Below are 23,902 nucleotides of genomic sequence, written 5' to 3'. Positions count from 1 at the left end.
CCCTTCTTTGCAAGTGGTCTTGAAGCAGTTTACAAAATAGTTAAAACCTTCATAATTGAAATGTAAAGCATCCTACAATTAAAACTCCCAACCCAACCCCCTACCACCCTCCCCCTCCCCCCACCGCCACCCCAACCCTACCCCATCCCAATCATCTTCCATCTGGCCTACAGATTGGCTGGGAGCTGATGCAGAAAGAATTCTCTGAGGGTTAAATTATTTGAAAACCACTTGTACCAGTATTGACAATTAAGTTAGGCCTACTGTGAATAAGCCACCACTGATACTGATACTTTCTGAGAATCAACATTTGGACAAGAATTTAACCTTTTAGCACGTGAAAGCACTGCTTATGATGAAATTATAGGGCCTGAATTGGTGCAGTTACCAAGGAAACCACGCCCACTGAAGGAATGGACTAAATCTGGACTATATTCAGTATATATTTACTGCTTAATGTGGGAGTGGGACTGTGCAGTATTTTTAAAAAGCTTTCTATAATTGTACTGAAATGTATTTTGACTTTGCTAAGCATTTCTGCCTCAAAATTATTTAGCAGTCTTATGTGGAGTTAGAGTATTTTGAGGTACAGCACTTTCGATGAGACCAGTATTTTGAATTGGACCGGGTACTGGGTTCTGACCTCTGTGTTGACTAATTTCACTTGGACTAGCGGGAGTAACTAAGGCTGTTCTGAAAGAGCCCTACACAAATCAATAGTTATTTCTGGGCCCTTGAGGCAAACTGAGAGCATTATAGGCTGAGGCTGGCCCTAGTTTGATAAATGATGGTATATTCAACCTTTGAAGTGGTCTTCAAGTGAAGCAAGAAAGAGACCTATGTAACATCAGTCTCTGTGATTGGCCACCAGCATAATGCTTCTGGACTGGCCAGGCCTTGTTTTAAATACTAGGAACTTGCCTTCTAGCTTAGTCTGATTCACAGAGCAGTACGTGCTGTACTTCACTCTCCATGTTCGGCTGCTACGTTCAGCTTCTCATTTCTTTCAGCTTCTTTCCAATCTACATGCAAGGCTACATTGGGATGCAGGGGCCTCTAACCCATCCAAACACTAGCAAATGCTGACATTTTGTTCCATGGATTGTTGTCTGTTTTGTATTCGATGCTACTGTCACTGCTAAGACCCATATCAGAAACCACCATAAAGAAAACATTGCAACAGCCCAAGAATCCCTTCCTTTTTCCTACTCAGCTTAAACCCATGTCAAGGATGCTGTTGATTTTGGCTCAGGAGAAAATAAGGCTTGACCAAACAATAAAGAATTGTTGCAGAAAGGCTGCCTTTTCTCTCTGGCACTCCATGAAGTCATGTACTTAGGATCATAGCCACCTGTGACACCAAGCATTCATACATGGAAACAGGTTCCCTTCCGGCCAATAGGAATGCACTGGGTCACCCTGCAGCAATCCAGAACTCCTGCTGTCTCCCACTTTCCTTTTCCCCACTAGAGTGCAGTTTGGCAGGGAAAGGGCAAATGCCCTGTCAGGAGCTGGGGGCAGGGCGAGAATTGCACATAGCAGCAAGTTGCCCAGCATAATTTTGACAATGGAGCTTAGGTCCAACCCCTCTCCATAGTGGTAGCAAAGGGGGATTCACATAGACTCTCCCCGATTCTGCTATGAAGGAACCCATTTGAACCAGATGAATGTACTTTTTAAAGGTGTGTTTATGTATTTATCATGTGGCATGTGTACAGTGCAGCCAGGATATTCTAAGATTGTCCAGCAGCCAAGCAAGAGACGTTGGGTGGTGGCTTGTGGTTGCCTGTCTCCATCTCATAACCCTGATATTCCTTGGAGCCAGGGCTGACCCTGCAGTTCAGAGTAAGTATGGCATCCTATAGATGTTTCCCTTAAATGCTAGAGGCTTCCTGCTTCTCAATGTAATGAAAAATCTCCAGGGTCAAGGAGACAGGCAGCAAAACTGCTCAGTGGCCCTTTGACTATCATGTCCAGTTCTCTTTTCTCTGATCTGGATTTCTCTTGCAGTAATATACCCAAGAAAACACATCCTTCCCCTTCAGAGAAAAAAACGAATTTATTTTTCAGTACCAACTAGAGCCAAAGCAATGAATTGTCGAAGCCAGAGTCAACTGGCTGTAGTGAGTTTTCCAGGTTGCCTGCTGTGGCCTGGGAATTTTAGTCCCTGATGTTTTGCTGGTAACTGTGCCTTATCTTCAGAGATAAGGCATGGCATGTTATACTTAGCATGTGTACAAAGTGGCATGGAGAAATTTCCATCTTGCTGTGTCCTACCTCTGAAGACGCCAGCCACAGTTACTGGCAAAACATCAAGGGCTAAAATTCCCAGACCACAGCCACACAGCCTGGAAAACTCACAGCCTGGAAAACTCGCAATAACCAGCATACCCAAAATGTTGGAACAGAGAATTGCACAGAGAGCCAGTTTGGTATAATTGTTAGGAGCGCAGACTTCTAATCTGGTGAGCTAGGTTTGATTCCCCACTCCTCCTCCACATGCAGCCAACTGTGTGACCTTGGGCTCACCATGGCACTGATAAAGCTGTTCTGACCAAGCAGTAATATCAGGGCTCTCTCAGCCTCATTACCCGACAGGGTGCCTGTTGTGGGGAGAGGAAAGGGAAGACCAACTCTTCTTCTTCTTCTTCTTCTTCTTCTTCTTCTTCTTCTTCTTCTTCTTCTTCTTCTTCTTCTTCTTCTTCTTCTTCTTCTTCTTCTTCTTCTTCCCCCTTCACTCCCATCCCCTTCCATTTCTGCCTGACATCTATTCCCCACACCAGTTCTTCCGCATGTGTGTGTGTGAGAGAGAGTGTATGTGCGTGAATTATGTGCAGGAAGTGCCTGAAGCTTGGCAATCAGCGTGGGAAGAGTGAAACGGGTGGTGAGTGCTAAGTACAGTAGGCGGGAAACTGTCCAGGGATTCTAGACTAGCACCACTCTCTCAGTGTTCCATTTCGTGCTACTTATTGGGGAGTGAGGCAGTTACACACGTCACCGATTTATAACAGTACAAAGACACTTAATTTAAACCACCGCATGAATGAATCCCACACTTGGAAAGAGAAGGGATGAGGGAGGGGCTGGAACCATAATGGTTTTGTGGCATCAAAATCCATTGTGCTTAATCAAATAAAATTTCAGTGAAAGGAACTTGAAGGCACCGAGCCAACTTGAGCTAAATCAGAGCCCCACTTGTTTAAAAAATGCATTACCTACAAAGAATCAGGATTAACCTTTACGACTCGACTGAAACAAACAAGCAATGTGCATAGTTAGCAAAAAATAGGCAGTCTCTTGACAGGATCCCACATGAGTTTCGAAGAGAACTTCAACAGTCAAAGATTCAAGTAAGAATATGAAACAAAAAAAAAACTAGCTAGTGTCCCCACTTGTTTCTGGATTCCATGATATTTGGAGCTGATGCTGGTTTAGTGTTTCTGACTAACAGTTTTTGCATGCATTCAAGTGGCAATATCAGAGTCACAAGACACGAGGGCAGAGTCTGCACTTACTTTGTTTATTCCATTGTCAATCCTGTTGAATTCAGATCGATTTGAACTAGGGTCTTCCTCCCCCCCCCCCATTGAAACAGAAAAGTGTTCTGCATGTGGTTAGGGTAGTTCAGAAGGGGGGAGGGGAGTCAAGCCTCTTTCTTTCTTTTCTTGACGGGGAGGGGGAGAGGAGCCAAGAAGGGAGCAGAGAAGGGAGAAAAAAATCCAAGACCTACAGAAGTTGAGAGAAATTAGGGGCTTCTCTTTTAAGGCAAGCTTGTCACAGGACCAGCTTTGGCCAATCAGGGGTTCTCTACCACAGACCAGAGCCCAGATTCAAAACAGCCTGCTTTCTCAATGCAATTTTAAAAATATTGAGCATTAAAAGTACTCTAAGATATCACACAATAAAGGTAGGGTCACTCCAGATTGATCCTGCTTGTTGCAGAAGGGAAATTTAAATTGCCCCAAATCAAAATGGAAATCGCATTCTGTGTAGACGGCACAGACTGAATCGACCTGGGATTGGAATAACAGTTCCATGCAGTTTACACCCAGCTCTTATGACCTCACTGGTGGGGTGGGGATACATGCCTTAAACATGCAAGCATTGGAGGGCCAACTAGTGTGTGTTGAGGTAGCCAGGCTAAGCTGAACTGGGTGAGGAAAGAGAAAGAAAGACAGGGGCCTTTTCCAAAGTTGTTATTTGCCGGCACATTCTCACCACATTGACTTCTGTATGTTGACTCCGATTTTGCGCATGGCGTTCTACATTTGTTGGTTTCTCCAGTGCTGTCCAGGAGTTCATTGGCAGCTTGTATTTTACACTTCTGTCAGGAGAGTAGGTGTTCTGGGCTCCTGCCTTGCCTCCCTTCCCTTATAAAAAAAATCTGAGCTTGCGCAATAACATAATGGCGTAACCCCCCACTTGTTCTCATGTTTTGCTCTCATCACCAACCTCCCTCCCCCTCCTTTCCTCCCCCTCCCATGGGAAAAGTGCCCAAACACCCAAAAAAGTGCCCTTTTCCATATGCTGTGTGGCTCATTCTCCCCCCCCCCAAAAAAAAAAACTTCTTGGGAGCAATGCAAATTAAAAGACAGCCTAATAAAATGAGAGTCCAGTAGAACCTTTAAGACCAACAAAGATTTATTCAAGGAGTGAGCTTTCGAGTGCAAGCATCTGACGAAGAGTGCTTGCCCTTGAAAGCTCACTCCTTGAATAAATCGTTGTTGGTCTTAAAGGTGCTACTGGTCTCTGATTTTGTTGTGCTACTTCAGACCAACACGATGACCCATTTGAATCTAAAACACAGCCTGGGAAAAATGGTGCCTGCTTGCACCTTTGTTTTAAGTGTGCCACCTCGGGCAAGTATCCTGGGTTGTCAATTCCCTCTCCCCTTCCCCATATAGTGCAAGTTATTTTTTTAAGACATTACCCTTAGGACACTCCTATGTTGTAAAACAAAGAGCCTCTTGTGGCGCAGAGTGGTAAGGCAGCCGTCTGAAAGCTTTGCCCATGAGGCTGGGAGTTCAATCCCAGCAGCTGGCTCAAGGTTGACTCAGCCTTCCATCCTTCCGAGGTCCGTAAAATGAGTACCCAGCTTGCTGGGGGGTAAACGGTAATGACTGGGGAAGTCACTGTCAAACCACCCCGTATTGAGTCTGCCATGAAAACGCTAGAGGGCGTCACCCCAAGGGTTAGACATGACCCGGTGCTTGCACAGGGGATACCTTTACCTTTACCTTTATGTTGTAAAACAAAGAAGCTTTTCCCCCTGTACTTGGGGAAAGTCAAGGGAGGCTGCTGGGTGAAATTAACAACGTTCAAAGCCTCCCTGCCTGAAACTGACCACGGCTTAATTTCCCTACAGGAAATTGACAAAGAGTGTTCTGTTGAACATTCAGTCTTGCTGGAGGGGAAGACGGGGAGGCAGGGTGCGTGTGTGTGTCATGCTTGTGCTACTTTGGAACTGCATTTTAATGCAACCGTGTTCAAAATTAAAAAATACAGCAGGGAGTGGAAGAAGTTGGGCAAAGACACAGCATTTGTTGGATCTCAAACGTCATCATTTTGAGGTGGAAAACAGTGGAGGAAGTCAATGCAACTTTTGAGCTTACACTTTAGGTTACTGAATTCCCTCCCAGGGGAGGGGAAGAACTCGCATTTTCTCAGAATTCACAAAACACGCGGCAAACAGGGAGCACAATCAGCTCTGCGCTTTTCTCTACCCGAAAGAGTCTCAAAGCGGCTTACATTCACCTTCCCATTCCTCTCCCCACAACAGACACCCTGTGAGGTGGGTGAGGCTGAGAGAGTTCTGACATTACTGCTTGGTCAAAACAGCTTTATCATTGCTGTGGCGAACCCAAGGTCACCCAGCTGGTTGCATGTGGGGAAGCGCAGAATCAAACCCTGCTCAACAGACTGGAAGTCCACACTCCTAACCACTATACCAAGCTGGCTCTCTTATTTGTCCTGGTGGTTAGTAGATAATCCTGAATCTCAGGTATGGTGTCATGTCCCACTCCTCAGAACAGACGTCCCCAACCTTGGGAAAATGTACACACTTTTAGAGTTTTGCAAACAGGTAATATGTTCCACCACACAATGGCTGCCATGAGACTGAGTCGGTCAGAAGAGGCTGGAAGATTCCAAGTCAAGTCACTTCCCATGATAGAAATAGCTGTTTCCAAAATGATGCTCCAATCAGACACAACAGTGAAGCCTCTTAGCTCTCTTACTGCATTCTCCAGTGAGGTAAAAGAAAGCCTGGACCGGTTCTTCAGAAAAGAAGGAAGTGGGTTCCTGGAAATACAGAAACACCATGGAACCCACGGGAACCATCCTGGGGATCACTGCCTTAACAGAGGCTCTTTCTTCCACTCATTAAAGAACTAACAAGGAATCCCAATTAGTATCTTGCCATGCAACTCAACTGGTAGTTGCAATATAGTACACCCTGTTAAACCTGAGCATTTTGGGGGATCATTGGGTGATGGACAAAGCATTGTTGGCCTCTTTAGAACACTTCCTCAGCTTTGTCATCTTTTCCACTCCACCAGTGATGGAGAGCTGAGTCACATAGTCTTTTTTTTTTCCTGTGCTGTATCAATTTACAGAAATATGATTCATCTCTACTGAGTCAGGCCATTCCTGGCCAACAGTTAGATCATCTCAGGTAGGGAGAAACTGCAGTAGTATAGGCCTCAGTATATCTTTGAGAAATAGTACATAGAGAAATAGATACAGAGTGTTGGACTTGCCTTGTGAGGATCTGATATAGGTACCTATTTTGCTGTGCAGCTTAGCCTTTGGGCAATTGAGTGTCCCTCGACTTTACCTATCCCACAGGGCTGTGGCAGTGATTAAATGTAGGGCCTGGGTAAACTATCCTGAGACCTTTGGAAAGGGGGCATAAAGCACGAAATGGTGATACATTTATTGCTTTCTTTGTAAGAGCTAATTTGAACATGCAAGGATCCAGGGGATTTATTTATTATTTGTCATATGGCCTGTGCACAGCAGCCAGGAGATCCAAGGATTGTCCGGCAGCCAGCCAAGGGACATTTGGAGACTGTTTGCCATTGCCTGCCTCCACGTCATGACCCTGGAGGAATCCCAGCCAAATCCTTGGAATTTGCCCATCCAAATAATAGCCAGGTTGACCCTGCTTACCTTCCAAGATGTGCAGGATCAGGCTTGCCTCGACTATCCAGGTCAAGAGCTGCTACGGGTAAAAACATTATCCACTGCTCTGGCTTTGGATTCATCCCTACGTTATTAATTCACACTTTATGGAGATAATAGGTTGGGTCTGGGGTCCCCATGGGGTCTGGGGTCCCCACTCCTTTCCCCTCTTTGTTTCAACAGAAAATTGTTAGCAGCCGTGACACTTTACTTCCCACAATACCCTTTGTTTTCCATTTGACACCACTGTACCTTTTCCCAATGTTATCGGTTTACTAAAAATCTTTCATCACCCCCAAGACAAAGCTATTAACAAAATTGCTGTCATGGATTTTAACAACTGACAGCCATAGAAAGTTATTTGGGGGCGGGGGAGCTCACAGACAGTAACATGCCTTGACTCTCCAGCAAAGACCAGAATAATCTCCCAGTGATCTCATTTTATTTTTGTGCTGGTGTATGAAAGGGAGAGTTATGTATTTGTCTGGGCGTGCCCTATAGCTTAGGCACTGCAGGAGCATTTACCACAGCTTTAAAATAAGTTTGCGGCATTTTCACCACTGAAATAGAGGCACTATAGGGAATCAGCTGGAGAACAGCACAAATTCTATGAGTTTATTTTTGCTCTTGCCATTTATGTTTTGCTTCACTGGGAAGGCAGTGACAAAGGAAACTGCAACCACTGTTCCCTCAGCTTTCTCTTCACAGATGAAATGTTGTTAGACATTAATTGTAATGATAAAGCACAGATGGGCGTTGACGATTCATGGATGCATTTCAGAAAGACTCCATCCCGGATCTGGGCTATATGGGATGCAGTTGTTACTCAATACCAAGTATCCTGTTGTTGTGGTTTTAGAGATACTTCATCTGATAACTAATGCAACAGAGAAGGATGTTACACTCCGTATTAAAATTATCTTCCCTTTCCCATATAAGTATGGCCTAGATTTCTCTCCTTCTCTGCATTTCTTTTAATGAGAAAAACATATAATGCCAGGACACAAGACGACCCCAGATGGATCAGACCAGTGATCCATCTAGTCCAGCATCATGTCTCAACACAGCAAGCCAACCAGTTACTCTGGCAAAGCATTGCCCTGAGGTTCCCTCCTGGCACTACAGTCTCAGAGTAACAGTTGAAATCTGGAGGCCTCTTGCTATTACAGCTGATCTCTGGGTGATAGAGATCAGTTTGAGTGAAGCAATTTTCACACGCACACCCCTTTGTAAGGTTTGCTGCCCTGGGTAATTGCTTAAGTGAAAACCTGGGTGCTTGTATTGGGAGGGGGATGAGTGAGAGATGAGGTAATATTCTGGTATTTTCCATCAAGTAGGATCTTTGATTGGTTTTCATGAACCACTTTGGGCCAAGAGGTTACCTTTCAGCCTGGGTTGGAGAATCAGAAGTTAGCATGCATGTTCTCTGGCTCCGTTGCTATGGATTGCGGCAGCTAATGTAGCTAACTTGGGGCTTGGTTTCAACGTGAAATTAAGATAGAGCCACCTGATGTGCAGGGAACAGGCAATGGCAAACCGCCTCCAAACATCTCTTGCCTGGCAGCCAGACAATCGTAGGCTCTCCTGGCTGCATTGCACACATGCCATGCGATAAATAAATAATGCCCATCAACTTAATAGAGTGCTCCACATTCAAATATCGTGGGAGAGGAAGAAAAGGTTATCTGTATCCACTGTATCCACTGTATCCAATTATATAAACTGCTTTCATGTCCTCCTTCAGTCATCTCCTTTCTGAACTGCTTTAAGTCCCAGACTGTTGTCCTTCCCTCACAGGAACACTAGTCAGTGCCCTGATTGGCCTTTGCCTGTACTTTTCCAGCTCTTCTGTGTCCTTTTGGAGACATAAAACTATATTAAAAATTAATTCATTCCCATCCATTTGGGAAACCCTTCCAGGGCTCTCAGGAAACCTCAGGGGTTCACAAAACCCTGGTTGAGAAGACTTGATCTAGAGTTTTGTACGGGAGGTGTAGGTCGTGTTGACATTCTGTATCAGATGACCTTAGTTTCCTGGGCCTAGATATCTTTCAATTCATAGAACCATAGAGTTGGAATGGACCATACAAACCATCTAATCCAACCCTCTACACCAGGGCTAGTCAACCTGTGGTCCTCCAGATGTCCATGGACTACAATTCCCATGAGCCCCTGCCAGCATTTGCTGACAGGGGCTCATGGGAATTGTAGTTCATGAACATCTGGAGGACCACAGGTTGACTACCCCTGCTCTACACAATCCGCCCAAAGCATCCTTGATAGGTCTCTCTCTGTCCAGCCGTTGCTTGGAGACTGCCAATGAGAGGGAGCTCACCACCTCCTTAGGCAGCCAGTTCCACTGTTAAACTACTCTTGACTGTGGAAAAAAAATTCCCCTGATATCTAGCCAGTACCATTCTACACGTACTAGATGGTTCCTCCAAAACAAAGATTGTATGGAGACATGACCTCTTTTGTTAGAAGATCAGAAGAGACCCCTCACTTTTTGAGCTGCAAAGTGTGAGGTGTTTGAGATTTTTGCAGCCATTCAAATGTGTTCTGTTGTTTTATATTTTAGTCATCTGCTTAGAACTAAAAAGTGAAGAAGCAGTAAAGAGATTGATAACAGATTTCTTCAGGAATGTAGAAAATTAGAAGCAACCTCCCCCCCATTATTTGGTCCCAGACTTCAGGAAAGGCACAAGTTTAACTAATAATGATGGTAGCTTCTGTTTCTCTTTTGAAAGGAAATTTAACAGGAGGATGAGGAAATATGTCTGCTAAATCTGTGGAACTATGCTAAGTATCTGTTAGTCAGACAATTTACATGCAAGAGTTTAAAGAAAAGTGCCAAGATACATTGAATGAATGCATCTTCTAAGCCCTGGGATCAGTAGTTGCTGTGATCTTTTCACAGAGTCCACAAGGGCAGAGCAGTTATTATAAATATAAAATATTGTATATGTATAAAGGTAAAGGTATCCCCTGTGCAAGCACCGAGTCATGTCTGACCCTTGGGATGATGCCCTCCAGCATTTTCTTGGCAGACTCAATACGGGGTGGTTTGCCAGTGCCTTCCCCAGTCATTACCGTTTACCCCCCAGCAAGCTGGGTACTCATTTTACCGACCTCGGAAGGATGGAAGGCTGAGTCAACCTTGAGCCGGCTGCTGGGATTGAGCTCCCAGCCTCATGGGCAGACCTTTCAGACTGCATGTCTGCTGCCTTACCACTCTGCGCCACAAGAGGCTCTTGTATATGTATATGTATATGTATATGTATATGTATATGTATATGTATATGTATATGTATATGTATATGTATATGTATATGTATATGTATATGTATATGTATATGTATATGTATATGTATATGTATATGTATATGTATATGTATATGTATATAGTTTTATATGAGACCTTTCTATCTTTTATATGAGTTTTATATGAGACCTTTCAACCTTGGTGAACGCAAGGCAATTTGCAATGTTACTAAAACAATGATTGTATTTTTATAAAAACACACACATAAAAGACCACTATTTAAAAGAACAAAGTTTGATCCCAGCAGCACCCTTAAGCCCAACAAAGGTTAATTCTAAGTATAAGCTTATACCCCCCCCCCAATAAATTTTGTTGGTCTTAAACCCAGGAATAAACTTTATTGGTGTGTTCTACTGCTTCAGACCAATCCAGCAACCCACCTGAATCTATCAGAATTTAAAGCAGATTTAGGTGGGTAGCTGTGTTGGTCTGAAGCAGCCGGGCAAAGTTTGAGTCCAGTGCACAGAAAACCTTATACCTAGAATAAAACGTTGTTGGTTTTCAAGGCACTGCTGGACTCAAACGTTGTTCTATCACAATTTTAAAGTTATGCCAGCATTACCATTTTCAGCACTTCCATCTGGAAATCAACAATTGCCTTCCTTCTGAGGTATGGAATAAGGCTTAGTTCCAACCCCCTGGATTGTTGCCTAGAGGCAAACGACTCTCCAATACACAGTCTGAGAAGACCCTTTGAGCTGTTTAAGAGTCTTTTCTCAGAAATGCCAAATGGACTGCTAAGTTGGGCCTGTCTGCTGCGGATGTAGGATCCCTATAACTCTGCCTGGTCTATTCACCCATGCTTTTGCATTCAACTTCCCCCTCAGATTCAGATAATTGTACCCACATTCCAGATATATTCTGGACCCAAGTTGTCACATTCCCATTGCTTTTCAGTAAAAAAAACACAAAAACAGTGTGGCAGAATCATTTCAGTCAAGGGTGGATTCCTTTACCTGCCTTCTGCATTCAGCAAGAGGGAGTTTGTTAACCAACCTCAACACAGTGCATTAGATAAGCAAAGGGAGACCCACGAATTGGCAAGACAATCCCACCAAGGGTGAAACTTTTTCTTGACTTTATTTAAAAAAAATAAACCTTTTTCTCTCAGTTCTGCTGGCCGCAGAAGGCTGTATTGCTGTGGTTCCCGACCTTTTCCAGTATATAGCCACTTTTTTAATGGGCTCCCTTCGCCACACTGATACTAGTTGTACTATTAGCATCAGTTGACTAAGAAAATGCATCATGGCAATACTCAGTAGGATTTGTAGACCCTTTGCAATAACTCAGGGGTTCCCTGGGTTAGCAGCCACGGCTGCATGATTTTGGTTAATTTTGTCTTGACTTGCTTTGAACTGGTTTCACAGTGTTAATGCCATGTCTCTGATAAGTTTATATAGCAAACCACTTTGGGGCAACAAGGAAAACTGGTATAGAACTATAATGAATTATTTAATTAAAAGACTAGAAAAATCCATCTGATTGTGGGTGGGGCTACAGTTTAAGCTGAAGGCCAATGAGAGAGGGGAGTTCTTTAACTCTTTCCCCTTTGGCCTTTTCCTGCTCAAAATTGCTTGTACATCCCAAGCTGATTTTACCCCAACTGGGGAAACAACCATGGGCAGTTTTCTCCTTTATTTTGTAGCCCCTGCTGTGTGCTGTTATTAATACATACAGGCATACCTACATAGAAGAAGTCTGGAGACATTATAACCAAATTAAGCATAACTTGTAACACCAAACGCCTGGGGCTCGTGTTCCCTATCCAGAAGATATTTAATTTGACACTTTCTACATAATACCAAATAAAACAGGCAGCAATTCCAATGTTAACTATTCTTTTATTTTTAATTTTCTTAAGAAAGTGAACAAAATATTCAAATAATCAAAATTTGCATTAAGGTATTGGTTTTTACATTTTTACAAAACAAACTATTTTCTAGACGTATTTGAGATACCCATTTGAATTATACTTAAAATGTGCTTTTTTTTTTAAGTGCAAGTGTTTTCAATGCTGCCCAGCCTTGCTTGGCCAGTTTCAGAATTAAAATAAGTATTCCTTATCAATGGAAGCAGGAGGAAGCTGAACCACAGATTTCATACCTTGCATTATGCTCTGGTGCCCTGTCGCTCCATGCAAGTCAAAGAAACAGAAGACAAACCACCATGTCTGGGAGACCACATGTGGGTCTGAGGCAGAAAGGGAGAAGCTCAGGCAAGAGGGTCAGGAAAAGCATGGTGCAGAAAGAAAGAACAGACTGTTAAGGCTCACCAGTTTTGACTGGAGAGTTACATATGCTGTCAAACTTGGCATCAGCTGAGGCCTGTATGCTGGAAGGGAGAGCCCACCCATGAATAGAGCACCCGAATACCACCAATGCTCCAACCTGTGCACAAAGCCACAAAAGCTCATTACAGGGATGCCAGGTCATTCCTAGCCACTGGTGGGGGATCACAGGAAAGCCAGTCCCCAGCCCTGTTTCCACTGGCAAATGGTGGTGCCAAGCAGCAGCCTGTACATCTTCCCTTCACTTGTGTGATGGAGGAAGAGGAGGAGCTATGTATTGCCTCAGGCAGGGAGAGGGCGGATGGGTCCTATCCTTCTCGGAGGTTCAATCCCACATGGCAGCTGCTGTCCAGAGTGGGAGGACACTGAAAGCCACTGTCACTATGAGGCAGGGACTCAGAAAACGGTGCAGTGAGCCCATCTCTCAGCAGTTATTTAGATAAGAAGAAATGTTTTTTTGTACCTCGCTTTTCACTACGCAAAGGTGTCTCAAAGTGGTTTATGATCACCCACCCTTCCTCTCCTTACACCTGTGAGGTAGGTAGGTGAGAGAACTGTGACTGGCCCAGAGTCTCCCAGCTGGCTGCATGTGGAGGTGTGGGGAATCAAACCAGGTTCTCCAATTAGAAGCTGCCGCTTTTAACTATTATACCACGCTGGCTCTCAGTGCCTAGTTAAACCAATGCCTGATGGATCAGCATTTTCCCAGAACAGTTCCTGCTCATGAAAGTTATTCTGAGTCCTTGCATTGAGCATAAGATCCCAGGTATCTTGTTCCAGTGGTATGACAACCCCACAGTGTCACGCTTGTACTTCAGCCTGTGTATGAAATTCTGCACTTTACCTTGCAGAAAGAACCACAGAAGAAGTTAAAGAAGTTATGGGCATGCTTAATCCATATCCATAAACATTTGCCCATTTCCAGAGCCATGCAAGAACCATCCATACAGTTTATTTCTGTTTTGATATAGCTGTCTTACTCTTTATTTGTTGAGCATAAGCAAAATAAACTCTAGCCTATGTAGTCTATTCCTTCCACAAACCATGTTAAACCACAGACATACCATGACACTGGCATTTAACTGCTAGTAACCTGAGATGTGAATGATAAGGCTTAATACTGTTGGAATGTGCAAGATCTGTTGTGTCCTTGATTGGATGTAATATGAGGAATATCCTACAGGGGGCATCAGCGGAGATAACATAGAGTAGAAACTTCCTGATGTTTTTCAAATACTCTCCTTTTATGTCAGGATTAGCTCATTGGAGACTTCCTGCTCCTTTTGAGCACACTTCTTTTCTTGCCTCCAGAACAAACAGAATGAACACAGAACAGAACAATACAATCAGAATAGAACAGTTAGATAGTTAGGAATCTCTCTCTCTCTCTCTCATCTTTCTATACAAAGTTGTTTCTCTTCTTTTAAAAAAGCTGTTTTATTCTTTTAAGCTTTAGAGCTCTGTTCCTCTTGGTAAACTTTGCCAACAAATGCAACTTTAGTTTCATCCCAGACAACAGAGTATTAATTTTTTCTAAAGCAATTGATACCTCAATAACCTGGCACATAATCACTAGTGCTAAGAATCCTTGCCTTTTGTTAGTTGAATGCACATGATGGGTGTTAAATCCATGGAGCTCTTTATTGTGACTCCAGCATGGTACAAAGAACTGAACCAACAATCCCCCAAAAGCCCCCAGCTTAAATAAACAAGCAAACTATGAATCTTCCCAACAGTGCATGCTATTGGTCAGTTTCAGTTTAAATTGACTGGATCCAGCAGATGGGATCTAGCCTACAATTACACTGTAAGTTACACTCCTACCTTGGGCCTCAAGCTTGGTCCTCCTCAGGTCTTTTACATTCCTTCATCTTATGCATCATGGCCCACTATTGTGTAGAATAGGCTTAATTTGCCAAGGGGTAGTGAGCAAGCTCCTGCTTTGCCCTTGATAATTTGAACTTTGCAACCCTATTTCAGACTGGTCAGAGAAATGCTGGAGGGAGGGAAATGGGGTGCACAAATGCACCCCAATGCTATGAAGAAGTGTGGGGGAGGGGGGTGCCCAACAGCATTGAACCTGGAGCAGATAACCCATGTGGAAATGGCCTTTCTTTTTCTCTAGAGTATGACTAAGTTCAAATGGTTCTCTGTGCTGAAAGCAGAGTGAGAACAGGTCGGATTTTGCCTATAAGTTCAATGTGTGTTACCAGTCCCACCTACCCTCCTACTTCAGACTTCACTTCCACAAGCTGTCCCTAGGGATTTCCTTCCTCCCGGAACAGCATTAAGCCTTCAGTAGAGGGTCAAAGTGAGGAAGTCCTGCCCCATCAGGCCTTCTGTTTGATTGTTTCAGGTAGTCATTCCTACCTACCCACCCACCCCAAACACACCCACCCTTCTGGGGCCTGTGGGAGAACAGCGGGTGGGGGGGGGCAGAAATGGCCTTGCATGCCACAGTGATGTCATATCCACCACTTGCCCCACCCCTTAAAGCTCCTGCAGCTGCCAGGCAGTGGCCTTTCAACCCTTTGCTCAGTGGATGAAATCCTTCCATCCACAGAAATTTCAGATCGGCTCTGAGCCCCAAGTATTTCCCCCCCCCCTGGTGAATGGCATGGGGTTCTAAAATAGATCACCATATGCTGTCATATCAAGAGACATTTGTGATTTTTAAATCCCTTCTTCACAGATCTCTAACGCTGCCCAGCCTTAAAAGAGATATTCCCAAAACTGTTATACAGGACATATGGAATGCAGGGGAACAATTCTGAGCAGAGATTTAAAAAAAACAAAAACAACAAGGCTGCCAATCAGCAGCAGGAACCCAGGGGGGATCTGGGAATGGGGACTGGGGGCAGGGGAAGTCAGGTGAAACAATAGTGTTTCTGGCAGTTGACTTGAAATCACTTCCAGGCTTTCCCGGAAGTGACTTAATACCATCGCCCTAGGGAGATTTTTTTCCTCACTGCCGAAGTGTTGGTGAACAACACTGGGCACTGAGGGCAGGCGAACAGCCAGCCTTGCAAGGAATCATCGCATTAAGTGATTTTCATTCAGCTGTGACTGCTGCTGTTCAGGCCAATGAAGCCTCAATAACTGATTCAGCACACCTTCAAAATTAGTTCAGGTTCAATACACGGGGGAAAACCTACTCACCCTGGAATTCTGACTTGCCGAACAGAACAGAGCAAGTTAACAAGCCCATTGATAGCGGTTCTTTCTGCTGTAGCCTATATATATACAAGATACAAATATCTCCAGCATTTCCTCTGTATTATTCATTTTGGGTTTTTTTTTCACATTTAACTGGTCAAACTGTCCAGCCTCCCGTTCCTTAAAACAACAGCCATCACATTCTAACAAGGTAAGACCTTCCCAGATCTACAGGACAAGCAGAGGATTCATTTTGGTCAGAGTCTGTCCATTGGTGTGCCGAGGAAACACTTAAAAAAAATAAAACACTCTCGGCTCCTTGATTTGGAGGGGGAAGGGACTTCTAGGTCAGGCTTGGTAGAGACTTCAAGTTATGCTTTTATTCCGGAACATTCTTAGTGGGTTAGAAAGCAGGGAGGCGGAGACCTGCAAGTTATTTCAGTGTCCTGAGCTAAATCATTAATGGCATCACCAATGTCACATGCATCCAAATCATGTTTGTAAAAGTGTGGCCTTCATCCCACAGTGGCGTAGATGCTTGCAGTGTGTGTTTATTTCTACTTCCCTTTCTCCTAGAATGACCTGATGCAGTGTGCTAAATTTATGTCTTAGCCAGTGGGAATTCGTAAGCCAAGCATCCCTCCAAAGAAAATATTGCTTATATAATCTGTTCCGTACAAGCCTTCCCCCACCTCTCCCGGCTCATGCTGCAGTTGACTGCACTCTTACTCGGTGTGCGTTACAATCTTTAAGGTACTGTTGGATCTATGGGTGAAGCATGATGGGGGGAGCTGCATATTTGTGATGGAAAAATGCAAGAATCAGGGTGGGTCTTCAGCAGGCGTGCTCTATCAACATACACTGTTTAGAAAATGGGCTTTGCAGCCAAGGGTATCATGATTAAGCTGCTTAAACTAAATATTGCCTGTGGGGCTGTCAGTAGTTGCCTCCCACCCCCACCCCCACCCCCACCCCCACCCCCACCCCAGAACAAAGAGAAAGAGAGATCGATGGAATTTTCTCCAACAAAGCTACTGGCCAAACCCTTAGCTGGTGTAACTATTAAAGGCCCGCTGTCTGTGTTCCAAGAGGAGGGTACAACAGAAACGTGCACAAGTCCAGTCTCCCAGGGGTCTTTGTGTATGAGCTACACTTAGCCAAGGCCTGCCTAAAAGCATGCCATTTGATTGCTGTGGCATGGTGCTACAGTCAGAGAAGAGCTGACACTCCCTTTAGCCTGGCAAGAACAGCCCCAAGCGAAGGACACAGCTCTTCCATGTGAGATGGCCATCAGGGCAATGTGCCGTGGTGGGGAATGACATTGAGGGGGTGGTGCTTGGTTTTGTACAATGCTGAATCAGCTCTCCTCTTCATGTTTATATTCACGTTACCACATTGAGCTCCCCCTGTTGGTGTGATGCTGGACGACGATGAAGTGAACATTTAGGTCTGGCTAACTGTAAGACTACATCATGACACAAGTGTGTAAGATCACGGCACAAGGATTAGCTAAAGAGGGAGAAGAGATGGTGTTTATGCCCCCCAGTTTTCTCTACCAGGAGTCTCGAAGTGGCTTCCAATCGCCTTCCTTTCTTCTCCCTGCAACAGACACCCTGTGAGGTAGGTGTGGATGAATAAGTCCTGACGGAACTGCTCTGTGAGAACAGCTCTACCAGGACTGTGACTAGCCCAAGGTCACCTAGCTGGCTGCGTGTGGAGGAGTGGGGAATCAAACTTGGCTCTCCAGATTAGAAACCGTCACTCTTAGTCACTACACCAAGCTGGCTCCGGTTTTGAATCTTCTGTCCTTTCCAAAAGGCAGCTGTCAGTCAATGACAGCCCAAGAAAGGGCAAAAAGAGGAAAACATTACATATAACATGTTGCTGGCTATAAAATACTGATCCTTTTTGCTTCCCCTCTCCCCATCAGAAATATACCATGATGATCAAGTTGAAGCCACCACAATTATCAAAAACACAATTTATTTTAAAAATAATGAATGCACACAGTAGTGAGATACAGTAGAAAAAGAACAGGTGAGAGAGGCTTTTCCCTTTTTTGCAATGCAAATCCCATCTCAGTATTGGCAAGGCAAACACTGTGATTCACATTTTACATAGACAAACACCATCACTACAAAACAGATAAGAGATCATAGGAATTTGTGTGCACTCTGATTTTGCTTCGTCCAATACAATCTGTGTCCAAAGTTACAGTCTTGTGCTATTATTTACAAATGTGATCTTTTGGGGAAAGATTAATACTATTATGAAGTCACACAGAAAGCTTTCTACATCTGTAAAAGCTATGGAGGAAATAATGAGGTATGAGCATGATTTTTATTTAAAAAAAAACTATTTCTATTTATGTGCAAGGTGCATACTGTCATTTTAAACTGATTAGCTTGAGAAGTACAGCTACATTATCACCCCTTCAATATGAAGGACTTTTATTTGCTTAGGTTTATTTCACAGTTGTGAAGAGCTAGTTTGTAGACGAGCATGTATCACTAAAAAAAACCCCTCTGCAATAGTGAGCAAGATAACAGGAAAGTAGAGAAACTTTTACAAGTCAAAAATCAATAGACTAGCTAACAATATCTACAGGTTAAGGCATTTCACAAAAGGCAGTCTGTCCGTTCAACTAAATTCTTTGGGTAAACTTGGGACAACTACGGTATTTTATTTTAAGGCATAGCCTGTTGTCTTGCCTGGGAACTGCAGTTTCACAAGCATTTGAGAAAGCGGAATAAGCATATTGTCTAGCAAGATGGATTTCCACTGCCAAGAAGATGGCTACTAAGTAGCCTAGTCCCTCAGCATTATTCCCAAACTATGTTGCCTCCCACCTTCTTTCCCCTCCCCTCTCAAAATGGAACACATGCAGCCCGTCCATATATGGACAAAAGCCACACCCTTCGAAGTTTGGCATGTCATGCAGCTGCCTATGGTCCAAGAACCCTTTTTCACTCCCGCGTCTTTGTGATAAGTGCATGGACTGGACGGACTGCAGCTCTTGACTGGCATTCCTTCTTGCTTCTTACAGATCCCTGAAGGGTTTTCCACAGATTTTAAACACCAGGTTCCCCCACTCAAAAACCTTTACTGTTCCCCTATAATACAGTGCCCTCACACATCTTCCCCTCCTTTCTCTTCCCTTTACTCCCACCGAAAGAGAGATGTTCCTGACCCACAATCCCAAAACAATGAATTGTTACTATCAAGATTAGTCCAGGATTGGTTTTAGGCCCCAGATTTCGGTGTCCAGCATCTCTCACAGTCTGTGCTACATTTTATCCAACAGGCACAACTATTTTGGTGGCTCTGTATTCAACATCCCCCCCACAAACATCCGAACCTTACAAAAAAACCACTGCACACAATGTTACTTCCTAACAAGCCGCTCTCATTCAGGCAAGTGACAGTCAAAAAGAGTCATGTATAGGGACAACCCAGTCTCTTCTTATATGAGGAGACCATGCCACTGAATTTACATTCTCTCTCAGGTCCATGATAGAGCTAGATCTTTTTGAAGTTGCAACCATCTGATTTTGTTTTTTAAGCCATCAGCAAATCCTTCTAGGAGTCAAGGTTCTGCTGCTGACAGAAGATAACTCTGTAGCTTATTTCTTTCACCAATATGGAGAGGAGTTTCCCATCCTGCTCCAACTTTGCCATTCAGGGAAAAGGCCATTAGATATCCGGGGACTGCCAAGCTGTTCAGCGCCTGTTTCGTGCGCTTTCTTTGAGGCCCTGAGTGTCATACAGTCTTTCTTGGGCGATGCTGGTGCTTGGACACCATCGGACTTCCATTCTGCATGGACAATCTTGTAGTTCTGCCCATCATTATTGTCCCAGAAGTCACGTTCTCCACTTTGGTAATAGATGCAAAATTCAATCTTCTCTTCTGTCGGAACGGCTGGAGGCAAGTCAAGAGCAAAAGAGAAGGTATCATTGTCAGAGTCTCCATATACATTGTTCATGTAGATGCAATCGATGTTGGAATAAGTCTTCCACGAGTTGTAGGTGATCCGGACCTGCACCTTTTTCTCAAAGCTCACATTCTTCACCTTCACAGTCCCCGACACGGCTCTTTCTTGGAGGGTGCAGTTTTCTAGACAAACAAAATTCTTCTGCAAGCGGTTCCGGAAGTCTAAATAGTCAACTGATGGCTGAGTGAAGCCCAGAATCAAGTTCTTCTCCTCGTGAAGTTTTAAGCCAGTTGTTATGTCTTCGAGGTGTAACATATCAAACTGAAGATCCCATGCTGGGTTCTCCTGGAATTCAGAGAAGACATGGATTGCAGTCAGAGAGAGACCTTTAGAATCCGCAAAAACCACTCTCTTTTTGGTTCGGCCAGAAGAGCGTTTCCAGTCGTGGCTTGGAGACTCGGTCTCACGTTTCACGTGGAGGCATGGTCTAAGAGGCTTAAATCGGTCCACAAAGTTTCTTCTCCGATATTCGTCAAGTGGACTGAGAAAACTCTTCACAGGTGGAGAACGAGCCAAGCAGAGTCTCATGGCCACATCTACAGGCATGATGGGACTGGACAGAGGTCTTGGGTCCAAAACTTGGATCATTCTGAAAAGCAAACACAGGCATGTTCGGTTTCCTTTTGCATAGGATACATACTGGGCAGAGGTTCTGAAGACACTTCCTGCCTGCCCTCTCCCTCTTCATAATTCATGATTTGCCAGCTGCAGGGCTTTAAATAATTTAGTCATAAGCAAGATTAACCCAGAACTGTAGATGAAAGCAAGCAGAAGGTAATAGTAATAGGCTATTCAGGGTTCTACACACGTAGATTCCACGTTGGTTCTGGAATCAGCTAAAGGTTTAATTTTGTAATTTTTATTCATCTATGAAAGCTCTGATGTTAATAGTTAGAGATAACCAAATTTTTAACACTTTGCAGGCAGCCACAATTTAAAAATACACAAAAATACACAAGGTGGGCACATGAAATAATTGTAGTCATAATCAGCACTCTTTGAAACCTTTCAGAGTGTTTCATGCATGCTCATCCTACATAAAAACCAGCATGCTCCATTTAAGAACTGAGCTCTATATCCCTTTTGTGATATTTTCTTACAAGTCACATTGTAAGAAATATGATGTTTTATGTAACTGTCCTGCAAGATAATATAAAGTACTGCTTTGTCCACGTCTGGAACAATTGGAGCAAGAGACATTAAATAAGTCCCCCCCAAGCTCAGCAATTCTAGCTGTTTCCAGAGACACTAGATGAGCTCTGTGAAAAACTCTGTTGGCATTATATACCAGAGGCCGAGAGTGACTATTCCCCGAGCTCACTTCATTGTTGCCAATTACAGTTTCCTAGGTTAGTCATCATCATTAAAATAATGCAGTTTATGACAAGAACCACTTAAGTCCTACAATGGCTGGTTTGTTTTGAAGGAAGCTGTTTTATTGCTGCAGTTTCCCCTCACCCAAAGCAACAAAACCCAATGGAGCCCAAGTGTTACCAGCTTTATAACAGGTCCACTGCTTTGGGAGATCCCTAGACTGAACCCAGGAAACAAGTTCCCAACTCTTGGATAATTTTTCAGGAAGTTCTAGCTACCTGGCCCCCGCCACATACTAACAGGAACTCGGGAAGCATCAGTTTTGACAGGGCTACGAGGCATCCCCAAGAGAAGGGGGGAGAAGTTTAGAGAAACAGGCAAACAGGCAGACAGGCAGACAGGCCTCGCCCCCCCCTCATCCATCTCCAACCCTGCAGGGCCAACAGCTACCATGACCATTCCGGAAACGATTCGCTTTTCAAAACAACCCAAAGCTACTTCAGAGCTTGCAGTTATTATATATAAGTTTAAACATAACCATTCAAGGGGAGGAGGGGCATGGCCATTCCGAAGTGGGGAGAGGGCTCAGCTTCCTACCCTGAGAGCGCCTAGCGAGAGCACAGCCAGCAGCCCCGAACATCCACTGAAATAGCGCGATTCCGCTGCGCTGCGGTAACAAGGGCACCACCAGCCCTCGCGCCAAAGCAGGGAGAGCGCCGATCCCCACGGAGTTCAACTCGAATCTGCTCCAGCGCAGGCGTCTACAGCATCGGTCCAAGAAAGCCCTTGGTCACCGGAGGAAACCTCCCAAGCACGTCCGCCTCCAACACCAGTCCTTTTTGGGGAAAGAGATTATTATGTTCCCTCCCGACGCTTACCTGGTGCAGCCTCCTTACACGGAGCAAACGGAACCCGAGCGGCGCAGGGCAGAGTGCGGAGCCGCGCTGCAAGCGGAGCGCTCCTCAGCGGGCCACGACAGAAGGCGGCTTTCGCCTCGCGGTCCCACCGCCGACGCCGCAACCTCCCCCTTGCAGGCTCCCAGCTCGCGGCCGCCGCTTATCTACCGCCGCGCTGCCTTTTTCACGTGCAAGCGGGGCAGCGGCCAATCGCGTGGCAGGCTGCGCGGCTGCCGAGCAATCAGCGCTGGGCTGGCCGGGCCGTGTTCGCTCGCTCGCTCGCTCGCTGGGCTGGCCGGCGGTGGGAAGCACGCCGCTCTGTTGACACAGCCCCTGCGCGGTGGCGCCTCCGCCTCGGCTCAAGGTCAGCCCCTGCCGGCCCCCGAGGAGTTAATAGGGGAAGACAAGCTGGCCAAGGGTCCCGAGCCGACAGAGACCGGGTGGCTTGCAACTTGGGCGTGCTTGTCCGCGGCTCGGCCTCTGAATCGCTTGCTCCAGAGGAGTCCTACTGAGTCAGCATGCAGCACTACTTCGGGCAGAGACTAAATAAAGAAGATTGGCTGCAGTGACCGTGCACATTTTTTTTTTGCTTTCTCCTGCATGTCTTCCGTCTGCAGGGAATGCTCCAGATGTTTCCCTTGCGTTCCTGTTGTCAAATGTTACCCCCCCCACCAAGTTTTAAGTTCTGTCCATAAGTTTTCTACTGTTCCCAGGCTAATGCTAATGACTAGGCGACAGGCAGAAGTTCAACAAGCGAAGTCCTGAGGCAGGCAGAAGTTCAGCCAGTAAAGCCCTTCCACGCTGCAGTTATTTCATTTCTTTGTGTGTGCTGTGCAACTGTTGGAAAGCAGGGGGGGGGGAAGTAACCGTAATGATTGTACATAGACACCTCTCCAAACTGTAGATGTTAGCTGGTCGTCTCTGTGCAGGCTTTTAAATTGCAAACCCTGCAGAATGTGATGTTTGCTAGCAGCCTTGACTGCAGATCTCAGCTTTTGGAAGGGAGCCTTAAGTTGCAGTGTTTCAAACTCTATGCTGCTGGTGCCCATGCAGGTTTCATTCAGAAGTGGGTTGTGCTACATTCAGTGGGGTTTTCTTACTCCCAAACAAGTGCCTGCAGACTTGCAGCCTTAGTACTGCAGCCAAATCTATCGAGGTGACCAACCCATTCCCACAAAGTTACGCCTTTTCATAGCCACAGTTGTGACAGTTATCAAACTAATTTGTTAGACAATTGTGGGTCCTCACCTTTCTGCCCTGAGGGGCAACGATTCTCCCAGGTTTCAGGCAGAGCTGGGTGGGTCTGTTACTGTGTTAAAGGAGGTAGTTTTTAACAGAAGTTGCCTTTAAACTTCTGGCCAAGAAGACAGACATTGATTGAGCAGATTTTGACTGTAATGAGGCAAAGCTTATTAGCTCTTGAATGGCTTTCTTGCATGCGACCATTAAAGGCCATCTGTCAAGAAAAGAAAAGGGGCATTCCCTATGGCTGTAGGAATGAGTGATTTTAGATGTGTTTTGTTCACCTACCCCTTTAGGCATTCACTTCTGACATGGTACACTTGTACTCTGTTTGTTTATTTATATTTGTTCTTATTGACCAGCTCCTGGCAGTTTACAGTAAGAATATAAAACCCACAGAGCTTCCTTTGCATTATCCATAAGAGTGTGATGAGGTTGGTTTAAAGGCCTGCACCCTGGCATGCACGGAAGTGGGTCGCACTGATAAGTATGAAGGTCATATACAGAATTA

General features: G+C 44.8%; 1 protein-coding gene across 2 annotated transcripts; it reads right to left on the bottom strand.

Moving 5' to 3' along the window:
- Nucleotides 1–18,295: 18,295 nt before the first annotated feature.
- PPP1R3C (protein phosphatase 1 regulatory subunit 3C) lies at nt 18,296–22,490 on the bottom strand. Of its 2 annotated transcripts, none has more exons than XM_077350314.1 (2): nt 22,132–22,490; nt 18,296–20,528 (listed from the first exon to the last, which is right to left on the bottom strand). In XM_077350314.1, the coding sequence occupies exon 2, from the start codon at nt 20,525–20,527 to the stop codon at nt 19,580–19,582; it is 948 nt and encodes a 315-aa protein (XP_077206429.1). In that variant the 5' UTR covers nt 20,528; nt 22,132–22,490; the 3' UTR covers nt 18,296–19,579. The 2 variants fall into 2 exon arrangements, with proteins under 2 accessions (XP_077206429.1, XP_077206430.1); XM_077350315.1 differs by lacking the exon at nt 22,132–22,490 and adding an exon at nt 21,851–22,044.
- Between the last annotated feature and the right edge of the window lie 1,412 nt (nt 22,491–23,902).

This window comes from Paroedura picta, chromosome 8 (assembly GCF_049243985.1).
Source record: "Paroedura picta isolate Pp20150507F chromosome 8, Ppicta_v3.0, whole genome shotgun sequence".
Taxonomy (NCBI): domain Eukaryota; kingdom Metazoa; phylum Chordata; class Lepidosauria; order Squamata; family Gekkonidae; genus Paroedura; species Paroedura picta.
Note: the sequence above shows the minus strand (reverse complement) of the source record. Positions and strands in the feature narration are given on the sequence as shown.

Coding starts and splice junctions, on each gene's coding strand:
- PPP1R3C (XM_077350314.1), bottom strand. CDS start 20,527: ATGATCCAAGTTTTGGACCCAAGACCTCTGTCCAGTCCCATCATGCCT.